An 18,231-nucleotide genomic window follows, 5' to 3' on the forward strand; every position below is an offset into this window, starting at 1 on the left:
GCCTATGGGATGTTAGAAACAATTCCAGACTAGGAAGTGCCTGGAACACTAAAGAACATAAAAGGTTTAAAAAACTACTGTCAAGAAAATGTTAACTATTGCGGAGGACCAGGCTGAAAGGCAGGCCCCACAGAAGATTCTGATAAAGCTGAGCCTGACTCAATTACCATCCAGAGATGGTAATCCCTCTGTACTATTGCTGTAACACTTTCCCCCTCCATATGCTGCATTTGTATTAATAAACTAAGCAGTGATTTTGTCACAATATCCCACTACTGATCTTGAAAAGAGGTACAGCAGTAGTTCAAACGAAGACAAACCTGCTAAGTAAATATGCTTGATACCCCAGGCACTGCAGCACAGGCAAAATGTGAAAACAAAAGAATCACAGAGTTTTATCCTTCCGCAGATAAAACCATGATGCCTGAAACCCAGAGGATTGCACTTTGAGCTTAAAAGGAGGGACAGAAATCCAACCATCCTTGCAATTTTAACATGCGTTTGTTTCTGTTTTATCCCGCTGTGAAGTGATAATGCTGCATTTGTCCCATCACAATTATTTTCCTAGTCTACGATATGCTGTGATATCCTATTACTTCTGTAAGATCAAGCAGAAGGTCACAGCGGACAGAAAAAAATCCAACCAGTACAGAGCCATTGTCAGCCCTGCTGTGGAAATTCAGAAACACACCAACTGGCGTTTCTTTGTCACGTGCTGAATGCTTTTCTTCCTCAGTTTGCTATATGAAAACATCTCATGAAAACTAAGTTTGTAAATTAACTTGCTGGATATCTGCAAAGTACTCCTACTTGTTGACAATCCATATAAGAATTGTAAGATGTTTTTCTAAAGAGCTAAAAGAAAGGGCATTTTGCAGTATATTTTCAGCACTGGAAAACTGTATTTTCCTCTTGCTTGTTAATTTGACTTGCTCAGGCTATCTGGAACTCCCTTCCTGTTTCCCTCCAAGACTTTAGTGGCTTCCTTTGTCTAAATAAAAAAACCCCTTTCATTTCTCTTTAAGTGATGATGGATTCTCTTCCAAGCATTCTGATAAAATCAGAATGTATCTAGATTTTTCCTACTTGTAGATGATTACAAATCACTGCAGTTAGATAAGTTAAAATTCATTTCAGTGCTGTGTCTGTACTCAGAATTTTATACATTTTTAAAAGTACCTTGTAGCTTTAGGGTATATTTTAATGGAATCTTAAAATTCCATTTTCTTGTTTAAGCAAGAGATGTGAAAAATAGACTAGCTGGTGAAATTATAAAGACTTTATTCAATCAGAGTATTTTTATTTGCTGTGCAAAAAGTGCAGATTTACAATACAAAAATAAAAGTCTATTTGCTTTCCTGGTAGGTAATAAATGAGTACACAGGAAAACTGTGTAAACTCCTTTTTAGTAAAATATTTCAGGCCTAGTCATCTACTGTGACTGGGGTAAAATGCCACTGAAGGTTACAGACCTCTATTCATCGATAAGGTCATTAAATCCAGCCTGGGGGTTTTTTTTTCCTCAGCTAAAAGCCATCATCCGATTGTTACTCATTTCTTAATGCAATTTAGTTTATTAAGCTTCTTCAAAGAGTAAAAGTGTTCTGAGAATTTACATTACCCAGAACTGAGTGCTCCTCCCCCCCCCGCTACGTTCTCCAAATTGACTAGCTGGTAGGAAAAGTGAGGAAGTACTGTTAAGATTTTCTTTGCATGCATGTACACTGTGGCAGCTGGTGTAAGACACTGGGTAGACATAGCAATCAGGAAGTAAAAAGAAGACTGAAAGTATTGGTTTGTATCTTAAATCATGACCAAATTAATTACAGGCTTGGTAAGTGCTGGAACTGGAGTTACAGCAGAGATCTAGGGCTGTGATCCTCCATGTCAGGGACCTGCCGTTTCTACCAGATCAAAAATACCGTTCAGGGATAACTGACATCTAGGTGAAGTTCAAGGTCGATACCTAAACTGACTGAGCTGAATGTTGGGTTACATTCTGTCCTAAGTAGTGTAATATAAATTTCAGGAAGGATGATGGCAGCCACTGAGCCTGTTCCATCTTTATTTCTGCATATGCAGTCTACTGGCTGTAACAATAAAAGTAGGAATAGAATTTAGCCAGAACTTCCATGTTTTATATTTAACAATACATGGAATTTAATCCATCCATCCTGCTGCCACTGTAACATCCCTTATATCACCGTAAAAAGGGCTGACTTGAACATATACACAGATAATTTGTGAATAGAAAATACAAAATCTTAGGGAAAAGAATGAAGTCTAAAGACCTCACAGGTTGCTAAGTGGTTATTCACCTGCTGTGAAATTTTTATCTCCATCAGGATAACAGTGTTACCTTCACTGTATTTCTAAAAATACTCTTCACATTCCTTCTAGTCATTTCTGGTAGAGATAGGGAACATTGATGTCTTTGTAAATCCTTGCAAAAAATCTCATCTACAGCTTCCTGTGCCTGAACTGAGACTGGATTGGGTGCAGGGAAAGGTTGCTTGGAGGAGCAAGGGAAGGGTGATGGCAGAACTTCTCTAGAAAAGAACAATTTAAAGGGAAAAGGACTTATATTGGCCTTGAGCAAATGAAGACTGGAAATTAGGAGGAGGTCTCTATGATTATTTAGAAAATGAGATACTTTAGAATAGCCTTCCCAATACAAATAGAAGCAACAACCTGCTCCACACTCAAATGTTTGGGTTCAAACAGTTCATACAAATAATATGACACATTTTTCTGAGACAAGAGAGGACTCTGGGATGCTGGGACCCCTTAGAGCCCCTCCATTCGTGTGTTGCCATCCCGCTTTTCGAAAAGCGACTGAATGCTGGAGATCTAACCCATTTCATGCTAGAGCCTCTTTCCTGTGCAGTGTGTAATGTAGCTGCCCACATAGCTGCCCCCTCACCACCTCCACATATGTGAAACAGAGCCCAAGCGCGAACTTCTCCTGATGCCAGAGTGTCAGTCACCCTGCTCAGTGGGACCACGCACCTGAATATGCATCTTTGCATACACTGCATCCTACACGGCAGAACGCAAGTAGTAGGAGAGTTGTTCCTTAAGTTCTTGTGTCTCACCGAACTTGCAGTTCGCTTGCTCTGAATGTTGCCATGAACTAATCTCTTTATACAGGTGCATGTGGGACAATAAATCATCTGTGGGTTAAAAATCCGTAATAATAATGGAATAGTATTAAATATAGAATTATAAGTCCTTTTGGTCTTATTGTGGTAGCTGTGTGGTGGAAACTGCATCCAAATATATGCCATTTTAGTTAAATTGTTACCCTAAGGGCTTTGGCCAATGTTCCATCTCTGAGCAGAAAGCAAGGGACCACACCAGAGTCTCACACAGAGATATATGCCAATTTGTGCTTTGCGAGCAAGCTGCCATTTTTTCATGAGCAAGCTGCTTAATTCAAATTTTAAAGAGATTGTTAGATGTGTTCAGATGGCTGACTTGAACTGAGCGGTTAAACAAGTTTTACTCTTCTGAAAATGTCTCCTCTGGTTTTTTTCAGACGCAGTAAGTTTTTTGCATCATGTTTTGGTGGAAACTTCCATTCCCCTCGGAGGAAGGCTCCGCATCCCACCCCACGGGTGATGTTCCTGCCTGAGCTGGTGCCCGAGGAGAAGGAGCCGGATCGGGAAGGAGCCTCACCCCCTCCTGGCCCCGCAATGCGGAGCTGCCCGGGATGCCTCGGGACCATTCAGTCACATCCAGGGTGAGAGAAACCGGGTTACGGTTGATCGGTGCCTTGCAGCACGGGTCCCGGAGGAGCGCGATGGTGCTCTTTTTTAACAGCTAAGGGCTTTTGGCCGCTGTTTAAAAAAAAAGTAACACTAGTCCTGGCAGAGGAAAGCGATGAATCACGACACGCACTCACAAGATGTCTGTCACGCTGCTGCCTGCACCACAGCGCGGCCCGCGGAGGGACCCCCCGCTCCGTTAACACCGAGGGCCCCGGGCTGCGCCCCCCACCCCGCCATGTCCCCACAGGCCCGTCCCGCAGGGGGCGCCGCGGCCCCCAGCGCCGCCCCCTCCGCGGGGCCCACGGGCGGCGCGCAGGTGGGACCCGCCCGGTCCCGGTTCCGGCCCCGGGGCCTCGGCGGGCCACCCCTGCTCCACCCCGCATTCTCCGCGATGAACTTTACCCGACTTCTCCATCCCCGCTTCGCCATCCTTCGCGCCCCGCCTCCGCGCTACATATTCATGAGGCGGCCGCACCCAACGCCGCGCCTCATTGGCGGTCCTGCGCCCCCTCCCGCTAGTACTGGCCGTTGCCGCCGTCGCTCAGCGCCACGGCGGGCGGGGCGGGGCGGTGCAGGCGGCCGCGCCCCACCGCCTCCCCCACCGGTGACTCAACAGGGCGTGGAGTCCGGGTCCTGCGGCGGCGGCGCAGCCTTCGCCCTCCCCCCGCAGCCGGTAGAGGCACAGCCCTAGCGCCGCGTACTCATTGTTCCGACAGCTCCAGGCACCATGGACGAGCTGGACCAGTCGCCTCTGGTCTCCTCCTCCGGGCCAGCACGGCCGCAGCAGCCCCAGTTCAACTATCAGTTTGTGCTCGACGACGAGAAGGAGGAGGAGGAAGAGGAGGAGGAAGAAGAGGACGAGGACGAAGACTTCGACGAGCAGCTGGAGGTGATGGAGAGGAAGCCCGCCGCGGCTCCCGCCGCAGCCCTGCAGGAGCGGCCGCCGCAGCTGCTGGACGTCGGCGGCCCCGCCGAGCCGCCCCGCCCCGCCGCTCCGGAGCCACCGCAGCCCGACTGGAGCCCCCAGGGAGCCGTCTCCTCCTCCTCCTCCTCCGCCACCACGCCGTCCCCCGCGCAGGAGCAGCCCTCGGCCCCCGCCCGGCCTGCTCAGCCCCAGCCGCCCGAGCCTGCCGCCGCCCCCCGGAGAAGAGGGTCCTCCTCCGGTTCGGCTGGTGAGTGCCTCCGCCCCGGGGCCGGGGAGGGCGGCGGGGGTGGCGGCCGGGCGGCGGGGGTGGCGGCCGGGCGGCGGCGGCGGAGGGGGGGGGGGGCGGCGGCGGCGGTCCTCGCAGCCGGGCGCCTCCGCCCGAATCGCTCCGGTTCTCGCTCCCCGCTGCACCGCCGGGACGTTCCCTTTGTCTGCCGGCCGTCGGCCGCCTCCTGCGGCATCGCTCCCTCCCCTCAACCGCGCCGGGGCGCGGCCCCGCTCCCCGTAGCCCCGCCGCAGCTCGTGCGGGAAAAAGGGCTCTCCCTCCCCCTCTTTATTTTTTTTTTTTTTAATTTCTTCTTTTTCCCTCCTCCTCTCCTCTCTGTTATGCTAATAGCGGGAGGGGGGAAGCGCCGCCCCGGCCGCCGCCTCGCACGTGGGCCGCCCGGGGGCGAGGCCGCCGCCGCCTGGCAACGGCCGCGTAGCGGGGGGGTGGGGTGCGGTGTGGTGCGGGGGGCAGAGCCTGAGGTAATGGCCGCGGCCGTCCGTCTGGGTCTGCGCCGCCTGCACGGGTCTGGCTGGTTCTTCCTCAGGTGCAAAACCCACCTGCGGCGTACTGCTGCTTTCCCATCCCCTCGCCGCATCGTCCCGGGCACGGTTCACCCGCAGGGTGGCCCGACGCAGCGGCCTACGGGGCTAGGTGTGGGGGGTGCCGGGCAGCACTGCGGCGGGCACCCGCTGCGGCCATGGGAGCGCGGGGGAGGAGGAGGGAAATAGAGATGCTTTTAATCTTACTCATTTTAAACAAATCACCTCGCTGGGAGGGGCGAGAGAGAGGAATTAAGGAGCAGCGCTGCGTCCTTTCCTAAACCTGCCTCACTGAGGCAGGGAGCCAGGCAAAAGGTGAGAGGATGGGCGTCTCTGTGGGCCTGGCAAAGCGGCCAGCTGCCCTTTGTGGGAAACGCTGCTCTCCGGCTTCAGACAATGAATCTTAAACCCCGAGAGGAAAGGTAAACTAGTGAAGTATGTGAGGAAGCACAAAAGGCTTACAGGCTGCTCGCTGCTGTAGGTGTGGCAGTACTGGGAGAAAAATGTCAACCTCACATCCTGCGTATGCCTCCTGGATGGCCGCAGATAGCCATAGTGGTCATCTGGGCTTGTCTAAGGGGATCACCCCTTAGTGTTGGGGTACCCCGAGTTCAAAACTGCCATAGTGGAGGGTGTGCCGCCCCCTGAACAACTGCCAGTGCTGCTGGATTGCCAAAACCCTTCTTGCAAGGTCTAATCCAGGAGCTGACCCTGCATGACTAATGTGTTGCCTGCGGATTGCAATTGTGCCTTGGCTTTGCTTTTGCTTAGCTCAAAATGCAAGAGCTAACTTGAAGCTATTAAAACAGTGAAAGTGAACAAATCGAAGGGCCTTATCATGATGATGCATTCTTGCTGTTGATAGTGGTATGCTGTGTATGTTTTAAAGATGCAAAATTTCAATAGTTTGATGTCACGGTATGAGTGAGCATACCATGGCATACTCATGATCTAAAAAAAAAAGGCATCTGGAACAACAACAAAAAAAGGTCTGTTGTTAAATCTGAATTTAATTTTGTTTAGGGGGTTTCACAATGCATTTTATTTGCATATGTGACAGGATTTCATGGTTAGTTGTGCAGTTGTCTTTCATGAAGCCTGCTCTTTTTGTTCTTCTGCAAGCTCTCTGCATACCAATACACCGAGATTTTTTTTTTTATATTTCCACCATTTGGATGACAGATGATGACAAAAGCTTGCAACAGACTCAAGAGGAGGGATCCTATATCATAAGCGAGCAGAAATTTTTCTAGGCAAGTTGTTCGAGTGGGGCTGTGGAAGGTTTGAGCGGAACAGAATGGAAGGAATAGGATCAACCAGGTTTTGCTGTTGCTTTGAAAAGTAGGGATACAAGTGTGGTTTCCAGAGCTAATTTGTTTTCTGCTCCCTGACCCCTGAAGGATAAGGCAAGGAGCACAGTAATTCCTGAAATCTATCCTCTTTATTTTAGAGGAGACCTAATTGTGTGAGAACTGGGTAGTGTAGCTGAGAAGTGGTGTCAGAGAGTTATAAGACCTAATTGGAGGGGACAGAATTTATCAGCGATGATTAATTTAGAACTCTGAAGTGAGGACCAGCATCTCTGGGAGGCCTGGTTTCCAAAGACAAGCTGTTGTAATACATAATGCTCACCTAATGATGGGTTGGAATATTATAGGCTGTGTTTTAGGAACTTGAAACTACTAGATGAGAACAAATTGTTTTGGTAAAAGCGTTGTCTAGTTATGTCATGAATACTTTGTTCCTCTCGGATGCAGGAGTACTTAGTTTTGAGCACGTTAAGTATCCATTTAAACATCAAGTATTTTTTAGTTTTGCATCTAGCAGTTCATGTTAAAACTATCTCCATCAAAATACTTGGGTTCAAATAAGTTCACTTTCAGTTTTGCTGTGAAATTGGCAAAATCAGATTGATGCCTGCAACTTGTTGCAGGGTGACAATGGCACGGAAAACCACGTGTCTGAGATGGCTCCCTCTCTTCTGGAGGGTTAGGTTTCATTTACTTTCAGCTCTGTTGTATGAATGTAAGGTATAACCAAAGAATTGTAGTTCATAATCTGGACATTTAGGAAACACTCTATTCCCTTCATATTTAAAATCTAAGGCTTTGACTTAGTGCAGATTTGAGGCAAATAACTTTGAAATTCTATTTCCAAGAGAAGGAGAAAGTAGCGTTGCCTGTAGTAAGTATGTGAAGAATAGTAGAGATTCTTTTATGTGCAACAACAGGCCATGGTGCTGCTTTTTGTCAGTATAACAATAGAGGAAATGTATGGACTACTTGATAGCCCAATAAAATGTATTATTTATATATCTGGAGGTGTTTTAAAAAGTAAATCTTACTATTAGTCACATACTTAAGGGTTCAGTATCATTGTTATAAGAGACTGTGACATAATTATATGTAAAGCAAGTCTCGTGTATCAGCAGCCTACCTTCTTAAGAGCTAATATAAATATTTGCTGGAGAAGAAAACAAGCAAGAGGACTGCAGTAAAACTTATGCTGTCCTGAACACATTCTTTCTTTGCTACTCACTGTTATGTGGGTAGCAAAAATTACAATTCTTCTTGAGAGACTACTACTTAAATCTTTTGATTACCTAAATTTACGTACAGTGCAAAGAAAAGTAAATTTGAGGTAGTCATACATGGTAAAAGTTGTGTACTTTTTTTTTCTAGCTGCCCAAAGAAAGGTTAACCGGTAAACTATGGTAAGAAGATAGATGCCACTTTCCACCTCTAAAGCCCTAGATCCTAGCAGCGCATACTGCTGCTTGTAAAGGCAGGTTATATGTCATTTTCCTGGAAGAGACTATCGTGATTTGAAGTTAAACCACACACTTAAAAGAAACCTGTATAGTAAACCCACCAGACTGGCCACAGACCAGCATCCAAAGTAAATAAAGATGTCTCCTTGTGTGTCAGTTGCCTGCAACTCAGCCATGGTTCAGTACATATGCAAATATTCTGAAGGACCAGTTGATTAATTAGTCTTGGTTTTCCATTTGGTTTTATAGGACTTGATTTTAATTCATCAATGTTGAGGAGAGGTTTCATGAACAGTTTGCTTATGTGCAGACAGTGTCAAGCAGAGGTCAGCAGGGATGCCAGGAGCACAGAAACTGCTCTATGTTAGAGTTCACCCTCACCAAGCAGACCTCAGCTGCGGTAGGTGGTGATCAAATGGTGTGAGCTATACCTGCTTCTGCTCACTCTTTTTATCCTGCAGTGGGGATATGCAGATCCTGTAACTTGCATTTTATACAAATTCTAAGGCATCATATACGGTCCTTAGATTATTTTTTTTTCCCCTGTGTTGTGGAGTTTTCTGGTGTGCTGCTATATATGCATTGACTTACACAGAGGAGTTGTGAGGATTTTAAAGACAGAATGCAGCATGACTTGGAAAAAATATAGCTGTCCTTGAAAACTACCACTGGTGGCTTTCATTTGCACCCTTCATTTCTTAAAATATGTTCCACTAATTTTCAGTGTTTCTTTGCGATGCAAGACCCTTTCTCTTCCCAAATATAGTCAGTAAAGCTGTAAGGGAGGTGGTCATAACCTAGGTATATCAAAGGTAGAATGTGGTGGTTTTGTTTTTTTATTAGGCAGTTTCCATTATAGTGACATATGGGGAGGAGAGTTACCAACAATTTGACTGGTTATAGTAAAGCTAGTATCTTCATCTTTGTGTTTCCATCTAGGTGAGTTCAACAAGGGATGGTTTTATTTATTGTCATGTGCATGTGCAATGTCTAGCACAGTAGGCCTGCTTCCGTAATTCAGCCAGTATAAGAGTTTCTAAAGCCAAACAGCTATTTCTTCTGTTAACCAGAAGTATGTGCAAGGATAGTCCTGCCAACTTTGATAGTATATTTGCTTTGTACGTGTATCCTTTGGCTTGCTTTCCAGGATAAAACCACACAGCTTCCACCTACCATATAATGATGTAGCCCTCAGGGAAGTTTTGAATTGCATTGGGAGTTTTTCCCTCAGAGTTGAAATCCTACAAACCACAAGTTAGGAGACAGTGAAGAACCACTGTTTGTTTGCCCTCTTTTCCCTTCTTCCTTATCTGTACTTAAATAAGTTTGCAGTATGTCTACCAAGTGAGGACTATCTTGTCCACCCTGTTGCATCACCACTGGTGAGCACCGAACCTCTTTCTTATAGATAACCACTAACAACAGGACTCCTATAAGTCTATGAGGACAACATTTAAGCCTCCTAGTCAGTGGGTTTTCTCCTCCTGACTGGTACAAATTTGCTAGGCAAGCATCAAGTCCTTTTGCAAGAGCTGATGTGTTAGAAATCAATCAGCGATTGTTGGAATATAAAGGCCTGAGCTCAAGAGACTCAAACTTTGTGGCTCACAAGGAGAGAAATAAACTGTGGTTGTTGGCAGTTGGCATGGTGAAAAGACGATCTTAAAGTAGATCTGCAATTGGAAAAATACAATTTTGAAGTGGCTTGCAGATGCATCTTGTGTTATTTCAGTAATTTGTGATGCCTTTTTCTAGTATAACTTTCTGGTTAGTGTATCGTGATGATGTTATTTTCACTTTTCCTTCCTCCTCCTCCAGTGCCCAGGATGGGGAGGATAAGGATTTTTGGAGAACACTCACTCTGGGAGCTGAGCTACTTAGCAGAAGGTGTATAGGTGTCATTCTTCTAACCCTGGAGACCAGTTTTCCCATGTTGTTAGAATTCTGTGGCTGCTCTGCTGTTTGCCACGCAATTTTGAAGGAGATTAGTGGCTTTGCCTGCCTGTTTCAGTGTCCATTTTGCCACACCCAACTGCTTGGTGCCTCTCATCAGATTAGTCTGGCCTTTGTCTGCTGGGAAGGTATTAGAATAACAAAGGGAAGTTAACTTACAACTTGAGGCATGTCTTGGTGTGCCTGAGTTATGTTTCTTTGTTGTTAATATTTTGAATCAAAGAAGCCCTTTTTTTTGAGCTGGTGTGTTACTATAGTTACTATGAAACTCAGATACAAAAATTAGCAATGCATAGTTAAATCTAAAAATGTCCTTTAGGTTCTAGCTATTTTATAAGCAAAGAGATAGTTCTTGGTCTTTTGCTGACTAGAAAATGGAAAGCAACATGTAGCTTACGCATAAGTTGTCCTGAGATACTCAGAAATGCTTATGCATGAAGTAGGAGGAAAATTGTGTAACTATCACGTTGCATTAGAAACAAAAGAGAAAAAAGCTGTTATTACCAAGTAACAAATAGTGAACCATGAGACTTAGAATAAGTAGAGCAGTTGAGTATGTTTTCATGTGGTTTTTTATTTCTTGTTTTATGATCTAAAATAGAAATTAGTCCTGTTATGCTTTGAAAACACTGCATAAAGTTTTCTATGTTCTAAGACTGTTTTTAGGGCAGTGCAGCTAGCACTGAGATCACTGGACTACAGCCATATGACATACGTTTGGTGGATAGCTTTTTAAATTGGTATTTCCATCAATAAGAACTATTACAATAGTGATAAATTAATGGACTTAATTTTTCTCAGACTTTGTGAATATTATCTCAGTAGAATGTTTTTCTTTCAGGTGGAAATAATCAATCTGCTGCTAACTGTAGCTGTCAAAATACGAAGATTTTAAGTTAGAGATGTTTTTAAATTACTGCTCTTCCCCATGGTTTTTAATGGGTTTGTCTCCATTTATTGCTTTCCACTGTATGAAGAAAGAATAGTTTTTAGGGTTTCTCTCCCCCCCCCCATGTATAAGTGTTAGGAATACCAGTTTGACCCTCCCTGGTTTTGCTGGAAGGTTTGCTTTGTTTCTCAGGAATGTACTGTGAACTCTTATGTGCAGCTTTTTTAATGAACAGGGCAATCATGTCATCAACTTCATCAGCTAGGAAGAATATGTTAATGAAGATGTCTTTAAATAAGACGCAAGACTGAGATAAATATAAACTTTTCTGTTGCCAATTAAAAATGTTCTTGGTCTATTAAACACTGCTGATTTAATGTCAAAATCCTACTGCTTATCCAGTCGTTACTGGTTTGTGACAGTTTTTCTTAAACTCCGCTATTCTCTTTTTTCTGACAGAAGAAAAATTCCTTAATGCCTGTCCTTCTGTCCTTTGTGTGTGATAAGGAAATGAATGCCAAGTAAAGCAGATGAAAAAGCATGTGCGAGGCCTTCAAAAGCAGGTTGTAGCTGCAGAACTGAAAGGAAAAAGAACAAGCAAGGTCTGTAGGAAGTAGAAAGATGTATGTGGTAGTGGTGGAAGAAAGGTTGCTGCTTTCTTGGTCTTCAGCCTCGTCTGCAAGTATTCATGCCTTCAGCTTGAGAAATGCTCTTCAAAGGGCAAAGGGATGAATTACCAGTGTGTTAAACTTCAGTTTCCTTTAAAAGATCACATTCTTAGATAAGCAAATCAGTTTTCCCATGTATGTGAATTGTGTCAAAGTGACAAAAACCTGAAGTAGATAGCTAAAACCTGTATTGACCAAAATCTGTTGCAACCCAGGAGGTGCCATGCTGCTCGATATTGGATCATCTTTGTTGACAGGGCGGACATCAGGACAATGTGTGTGATCTTTACACTGCTTTATCCATTTTATTAAAAGATATTCTTATACAAATGCTGATGGCTGCAATGAATGTCCATGTTCTTTTCCCCTCTCTTGAGATGAAGATACCTTATATTATATCAACTTGTTTTTATTTTACAGACTGTAAGCTCTTATGTCAGAGGTTTGTCGTGCAAGGTAATGTGTTGGGAGTAGATGCTAAAAGAAATCAGTAGCATCTCTTCTCCATTCTTTAAAGATTAGTTTAGCTAATAAATATATTATTCTGCAATGATAAAGTTGCTGATCTAAATAGTGCTTAATTTGGTTAATTGTGGGGAAAGCAGGGAAAAATTCCATCTGTACAAATCAGTGAAAGGGAATCTTATGATTGGTATAATCTCTAAAATTAAATTGGATAATGTCTGCATAATGATAGGATTTGCATGGCGCTCTAGACCTCCTGCCTTTGAATAAGTTCTGGTGTAATTATTATATTTTTCTGCTTTGTGGCACTGCCAGAACCTAAATTTCTGTTTGTTACTTCAACATACGGTTAAGAAGTCCGGGTCTTAAGGAAAAGTTGTTTAGTTTTTAGAGGAATTATCTAGTATTTTTTTTGGTTACCAATATTGCCGAAGACTGAATATTTTGCTTTAAAGCTGTGTCTAGCTGGACATGTGTTTGCAGTTGGCTAGATTGTTTCTTTCTGCTTTTTTTCTTTTTAATTAAATATATTAAAGTAATTTGGTGACTGTAAATGCTGGATCTGTGAATGTTCATATCTAAGATTGTTCTAAATTCTAAGCGTTTTTATTAAATATAATTGTGATTTAGATATTAAATATAGTTGTGATTGTGAAGTGGGTATTTCAAGCCATCAGAGATGGGCTGTGAACAGTTGGAGTTGATTATTGTGGCCAGCTGACCTTAATAAAGGGAGGTATTTACCCACCACCTGATGCTAACTGTAAGAAGGCAGAATTCAGGTGATTAGGTCAGTTGATACACTTGGGGGAGAAGGCACAGGTCTTCAGGGTACAGTTAATCTATGTGGCACTTCTTGTGTGCTCAGAAGCTGAGAGGTTTATCTTCATTCTTCAGAGGATTTAACTTTCCTCCTGGGGAGCCACTGTGGACTGCTGGTCTGTGATAGGTATGTGCAGTCTGTTTCTGAGAATTCCTTGTTCTCTTGTTATGCTTGGTATAAGAATAATGAAAAGTTTCTTTGGAGCTGACCTATTTGACTTTTTTCTTTGTTTACTTTTAATAGTAAAATATACGAGATAGAATTCTGACGCTGCTCTGAAGAGATACAGTGACATTCATATTGCTGAAGGACTTTTAATAGGAAGTGGCATTCTAGAGCCATCCTCTGAAATGCTGCTTGGATCCTGTCCCTAGTGTTATTGATCAAAATGTTTGGTTGCAAGAGTGAGGCAAGGCTGGTAGTTAAGTGTCTGAAGTATTTAATGGCCTTTTAAAAACACCATTGTAGTGGGTACTTACTTTGGCACTAGGAATTGTAATAGAAAGAATTGTAATAGAGCCAGAATGAACTTATTTTCTTTGTCTATCTGTTCTTGCTTTGGTTGGCAGTTGGATATTGCAGGGGAGCAGTACGGTCTTACTTGCTTTTTACTCTATAACTGATCAAAGGAAGATGAAATGGCATATACTTTACCTATTCCATTGTACACTTTATGGTATCTGCGTTGCTAGGCAGCTTGCCTCAGATGTAATTTTTTCCAGAAGAGGAAAAGTTGCTGCAAGTTGGACCATGTAAATATGATACTGAAAAAAACCCAAAACTTGCTTAAACCAGTTTGGTGTTAGATTTCTGCTTAGACAATAAGAAAAGGCTTTTTGCTGCAGACTTGTGTTTCCATAAACAGAATATTTAAAGTGTGAAGCATTGTTCAAAATAGTGTTTTTGAACTTTTCTCATTTCATGTTATTTGAAATAAATCTCCTGTGCAGTATAGCGCAACTTGCTCCGCAAGTGATGCGTGATACCACTTCGCAGTAATTTCCATGAAGACCTGAGATGATCTACAGCTGCCTTTGTTAATAATCCAAACTCTTGGATCCTTTTGTGATCCTAGCTCTGATGTTAAAATGAAGCTCCTGTTTTCACTTAAATCTTCAGCAATCTCCATGTTCTGTAGCAGCTTGTATATTTTCCTCAAAGTTTTCCCAGTAGTTTACAGTCTGAGTTTCCTAAACTGGAAACTTTTCTGTATAAACTTACACACATAACTAAAAAAGAGCCAAATGGGAAAACCTAATTACTTTCTGTGGCTCTGCAGCTTGATCTAATGATGTGAAAAGATGCTATTAATAGTTAATGTTCTTTATCTTGAATTCCTTAAATATTTGGTGAAATACCATATTTAGAACAATTGCATCATAACAGGAGATGCTTTAAATGGAGTTTGTGTAGGCAGCGGCTTTTCTCAGGAAATTCTTGTGAAGTTGTGTGCCGTTGTTTACTCTGCAGTAGAACATTAGGCATCCAAGAGCTTGGCTCTCCTTGGTATCATTTAATTTAATTTTTATATGGCCAGGTATGTTGTCTTTGACACTTTATGCCAAGAGGTAACAATTTACTCATAATAATTTGACATCAATACACACACAAGGAAAAAAAAAACATGGCAGTTCCTTCCTATGGTTATGAAGTGTGAGGGTACCACACTGGTCTCCAAAAGCCTTTCAAGGTTTTTGTAGTTCTTGAATCTGTAAGAGGGTAAAACTTCATGGCAGTACTGTGTATGTGTGTTTTGCGTAGATAATGGTTTGAGGTCAGAAATGCTGCTTGGGGCAGTCTTCACTGTGGGCAAATTAACAACTCTGTCCATTGAAGAAGCAGACAATTTCTCTTTCATATCAGCCCTAGAGGGATTGCTACAAATGTAACTTTATACTACATATGAGTCATGTTACAGATGCCATTCCTTTGAGTATTAATTTTGCCCTGTTTTCTTTTATTGTTAAATATTTGTATTAACAAGAGAGGCCCTTCAAAATCAGTGTCCCATTGTGGTAGGTATGTAAGATAAAAGCAGTCCCCATCTTGTTAGTTAGGCATTTTGCTCATTTTTCTAAATGTGCAAAGGTGAAGTGGATTGTTAAAAACTTTATTTTTGCCAACTGTGGGTTTTGTGGGGGTATTTTTTTTTAAGAATAATTTACAGTCTCCAGCAAACTAATCCAGGAATTTTTTTTTTTTTCCCTGAAGACTGAAACTGCCATCTAGCAGCCTAATACACTCTCCTGCCAAAGCTAAACTGTGCATCAGGATGAAGTTTACTCTGTGTTTATATGTAGAAAATAAAATATTTAGATTTTTTTTCCAATGATGAGCTCATACATAAAAATGAGGGTATCAGAACAGCAAACCTGCCTTACCACAGATCTGCTGCTTATGCTTGAAAGGAGTCATGTGTGAGAGCAGATGGAAGGGTATGTCACTTACCAAAATCCAGCAATGAGGGATAGAACACGTTCTTGCGGAGTTCTTATTTTCTGTGACTAGACTTAAGTCCTCTGCTTTCTGTTTCATTTTAAAGACTCTTCACCCCCCCCCCCCCCCCCCCCCGAAAGCAGGTAGCTTTACTTTCTCAGTTGTTTGGGAAATCTCTCTCCATTTCTTTCTCTGCTTTTTTTATCCAAGACTTTGATATTAAATTTAAAGTTTTATGCTGATAATATCTATATCGTGATACAGTACCAGTTAGTGGGCAATCAACAAAAATTAAAATGAGCATTTAAAATGACATCTCTCTCTCATGCTAGTGTCAGGGGGTTTATTTTTAAATAAAACTGAAATGTATTTCTTGTTGGTAGAGCTTAGGTTTTACCTGAAACCATAATACAAAGTTTTAAAGTATGAGTGTTCATACTAATGAAAGGAGAAGCTACAGAGTTGTTTGGTGGTGGCTCTTTTTTTTTTTTTTTTTTTTAGGGAATATTTAATTTGCAAAAAGTCAAGGTGAAATTTGCAGAATTTTTTTTGATTAAAAATCGGAATACAATCAGAATGAATCACTTTGTGCATCACTTTGTTCTGATGTTCCTTAAACGTGTTTCCTTTCACATGTTAATATACATGGATATTTAAAAAAAAAAGGGGGGGGGGGGCTGGAGGAGTGTGTGCTTGTGAGCCAAACTGTTAACTTTCTCTCATTAGGCAAACAGCAGTCATTGGTTTGGTGATGTGTGAGTGTATATGTTTGCATACAGGATTAGTATTTTACTAAATGCTATAAGATCACCTGGGCAAAATGGAGTCTGTCTATAAAGTTCTCTTTAAAAACTATCGATTGAACTACTTCAGTAACTAATATAAAGTAATACCACTCACAAATAGGAGGTCTGTCCTTCTCTTGTCTGTAATGCTGAAGGTAGGTTACTAACCAGCACCGTTACGGATTTTTGGCAGGTAAAATTTGGAGTAAAGACTCTCTTCTCCTGGAGATCTTGTGTTTGTTCCAAGGTCTCTTCTGTATGTTGTGAAACAAAATCTGTCTTCTGATGAAACAGTTACTGAGCAGTTCATCTTACTGAGTTAATTTTTTTTGTTATGATTTGTAAAAACTGAAGACTACTTAGATTTTCTTTATACCTTTGTGTGAAGTTTTGCTGTGGTGAAGGCCCACTTCATAGGTCGAGAAAAGAGCTTTGAAAATGCACCTTTACTTGAAAATAATCTTCCTTAGAACTTGATATATTCCGAAATTTTCTTACTTGATTCTAGTAGTAGTGTACTGCTGCTTCGTTTGTTTCAATCGCCTAACTTCTGCCATTGATATGCAAATAGGAAAGGCACACTCAGTGATCTATCCTCATGCTTCTTTGCAAATGAAGTTATTCCACTCAACATAGTACTTTATTACAAAACTTAGGACACTTATCAGCTGTTACCAGTGCTAGGAGCAGTGGGTGGGCAGAGGCAGCCGGTTCTCTGGAGTGCTCTGCAATGCACGTTCCATGTGGTGTGCCTTGGAGCCTGGGCAGTCTTGCTACATGCCGGGGGCAGTCTGATAGATGCCGCATTCTTTTTTTTTTTCTTTTTTTTCTCCCTTCTCTTCTACCAAAGCACCCACAGAGTTCTGTTTCTGAAAGGTTTCTGCCTCCAACATTGGAGGTAAGGATTCTTCAGTGCAAACATCATTGCTGGAAAAAACACCATTCCTTTCACCATGTCATTTGAATTACAATCTGAAGAGAATGGTTGGTTCAGGTAGCAGTCATGTTGACATGGGAGTTGTAGAGGTCCTACTCTGTTCTCTCTGTTTGCCTGGAGGTGTTATACAGGGCCCACAGCAGGAAAAAGTCCTTGTATCTTCTTCCTTGCAGCAGGAAAAATGCTATTCTGATGTGGGTGGAGGGAAAGTGGGTGGTTCTCCTTGGCTCATTAGGAAATACTGCTTTTATGTAATCACTTTTCACACTGCAGCTATGTGTGGAAAATAAAGTTTGGGTGTGGGCATAATATCCTTCCATTAAGAGAACCTGGGAATTTAGTGACTGGCACAGCTACTGTATATTTGTGTTGGGTAAATGGAAGGCAAACCTGAGAAAGAGTTTCTGCATTCTCTTGTCTTATGGAGCACAGAAAAAATCAGTGCTCACTAAAACCACTGTTCCTCACCAGAAATTGAAATCTCTGTCTCTGGGGTTGGGAAGTATTCAGAAGATCTTAAGTCTAGAATTTTTGGTAGAGATTGTAGTTATCTTTGGACACCAAGTGTACTACACCTTCAGGGACTTGTGCATTTTCCTCTTTGCATTCTTAACCCTAGTGGACTCTGTCATCTTTCTTTGTCCTTCTTTTATTTCTACATTTTCAGCACCTCCACTCCATTGATTTGTTCTTGGTTTCCTTGCGATGAGATCCTTTTCTGTTGGGCCATCTGGGGTCTCTGTCTTCATGCTGCACAGTCCAGTCTCATCAGGTCCATCCTGCTTTCTCTCCCCTCTCCTCTGCTCCAAAGCTTAGGCCCCTTCCAGCAAAGAAAGGTTACGCTGCTCTGGCATGGCCTGGAGGTGAGAGCGTGTGGTTTCGGGGCAGTTGCAGGCTGAGGAGTAGTCTTTGTTAACAGCTTCCTGGTGAATTCCCACATCATGTATCCCCTGAGGCTTTGGACCTGGTGTGTGTGTGTGCAGTGCTCTAAGGGGAGTGTGCC

General features: G+C 42.8%; 1 protein-coding gene across 4 annotated transcripts in view; it reads left to right on the forward strand.

Moving 5' to 3' along the window:
• Positions 1-18,231, forward strand: part of RTN4 (reticulon 4) — a 67,001-nt gene that overhangs the window by 15,745 nt on the left and 33,025 nt on the right. For 2 of the 4 annotated variants that reach the window (XM_054822655.1, XM_054822653.1), the window contains 2 exons: positions 3,539-3,742; positions 4,487-4,942. In XM_054822655.1, coding sequence (XP_054678630.1) covers positions 4,498-4,942 — 445 coding nt within the window. In that variant the 5' untranslated portion in view covers positions 3,539-3,742; positions 4,487-4,497. Of the gene's footprint in view, positions 1-3,538; positions 3,743-4,375; positions 4,943-18,231 lie in introns of those variants that run through there. The other 2 variants (XM_054822656.1, XM_054822657.1) reach the window with 2 other exon arrangements.

This window comes from Grus americana, chromosome 3 (genome assembly GCF_028858705.1).
Source record: "Grus americana isolate bGruAme1 chromosome 3, bGruAme1.mat, whole genome shotgun sequence".
Classification (NCBI taxonomy): domain Eukaryota; kingdom Metazoa; phylum Chordata; class Aves; order Gruiformes; family Gruidae; genus Grus; species Grus americana.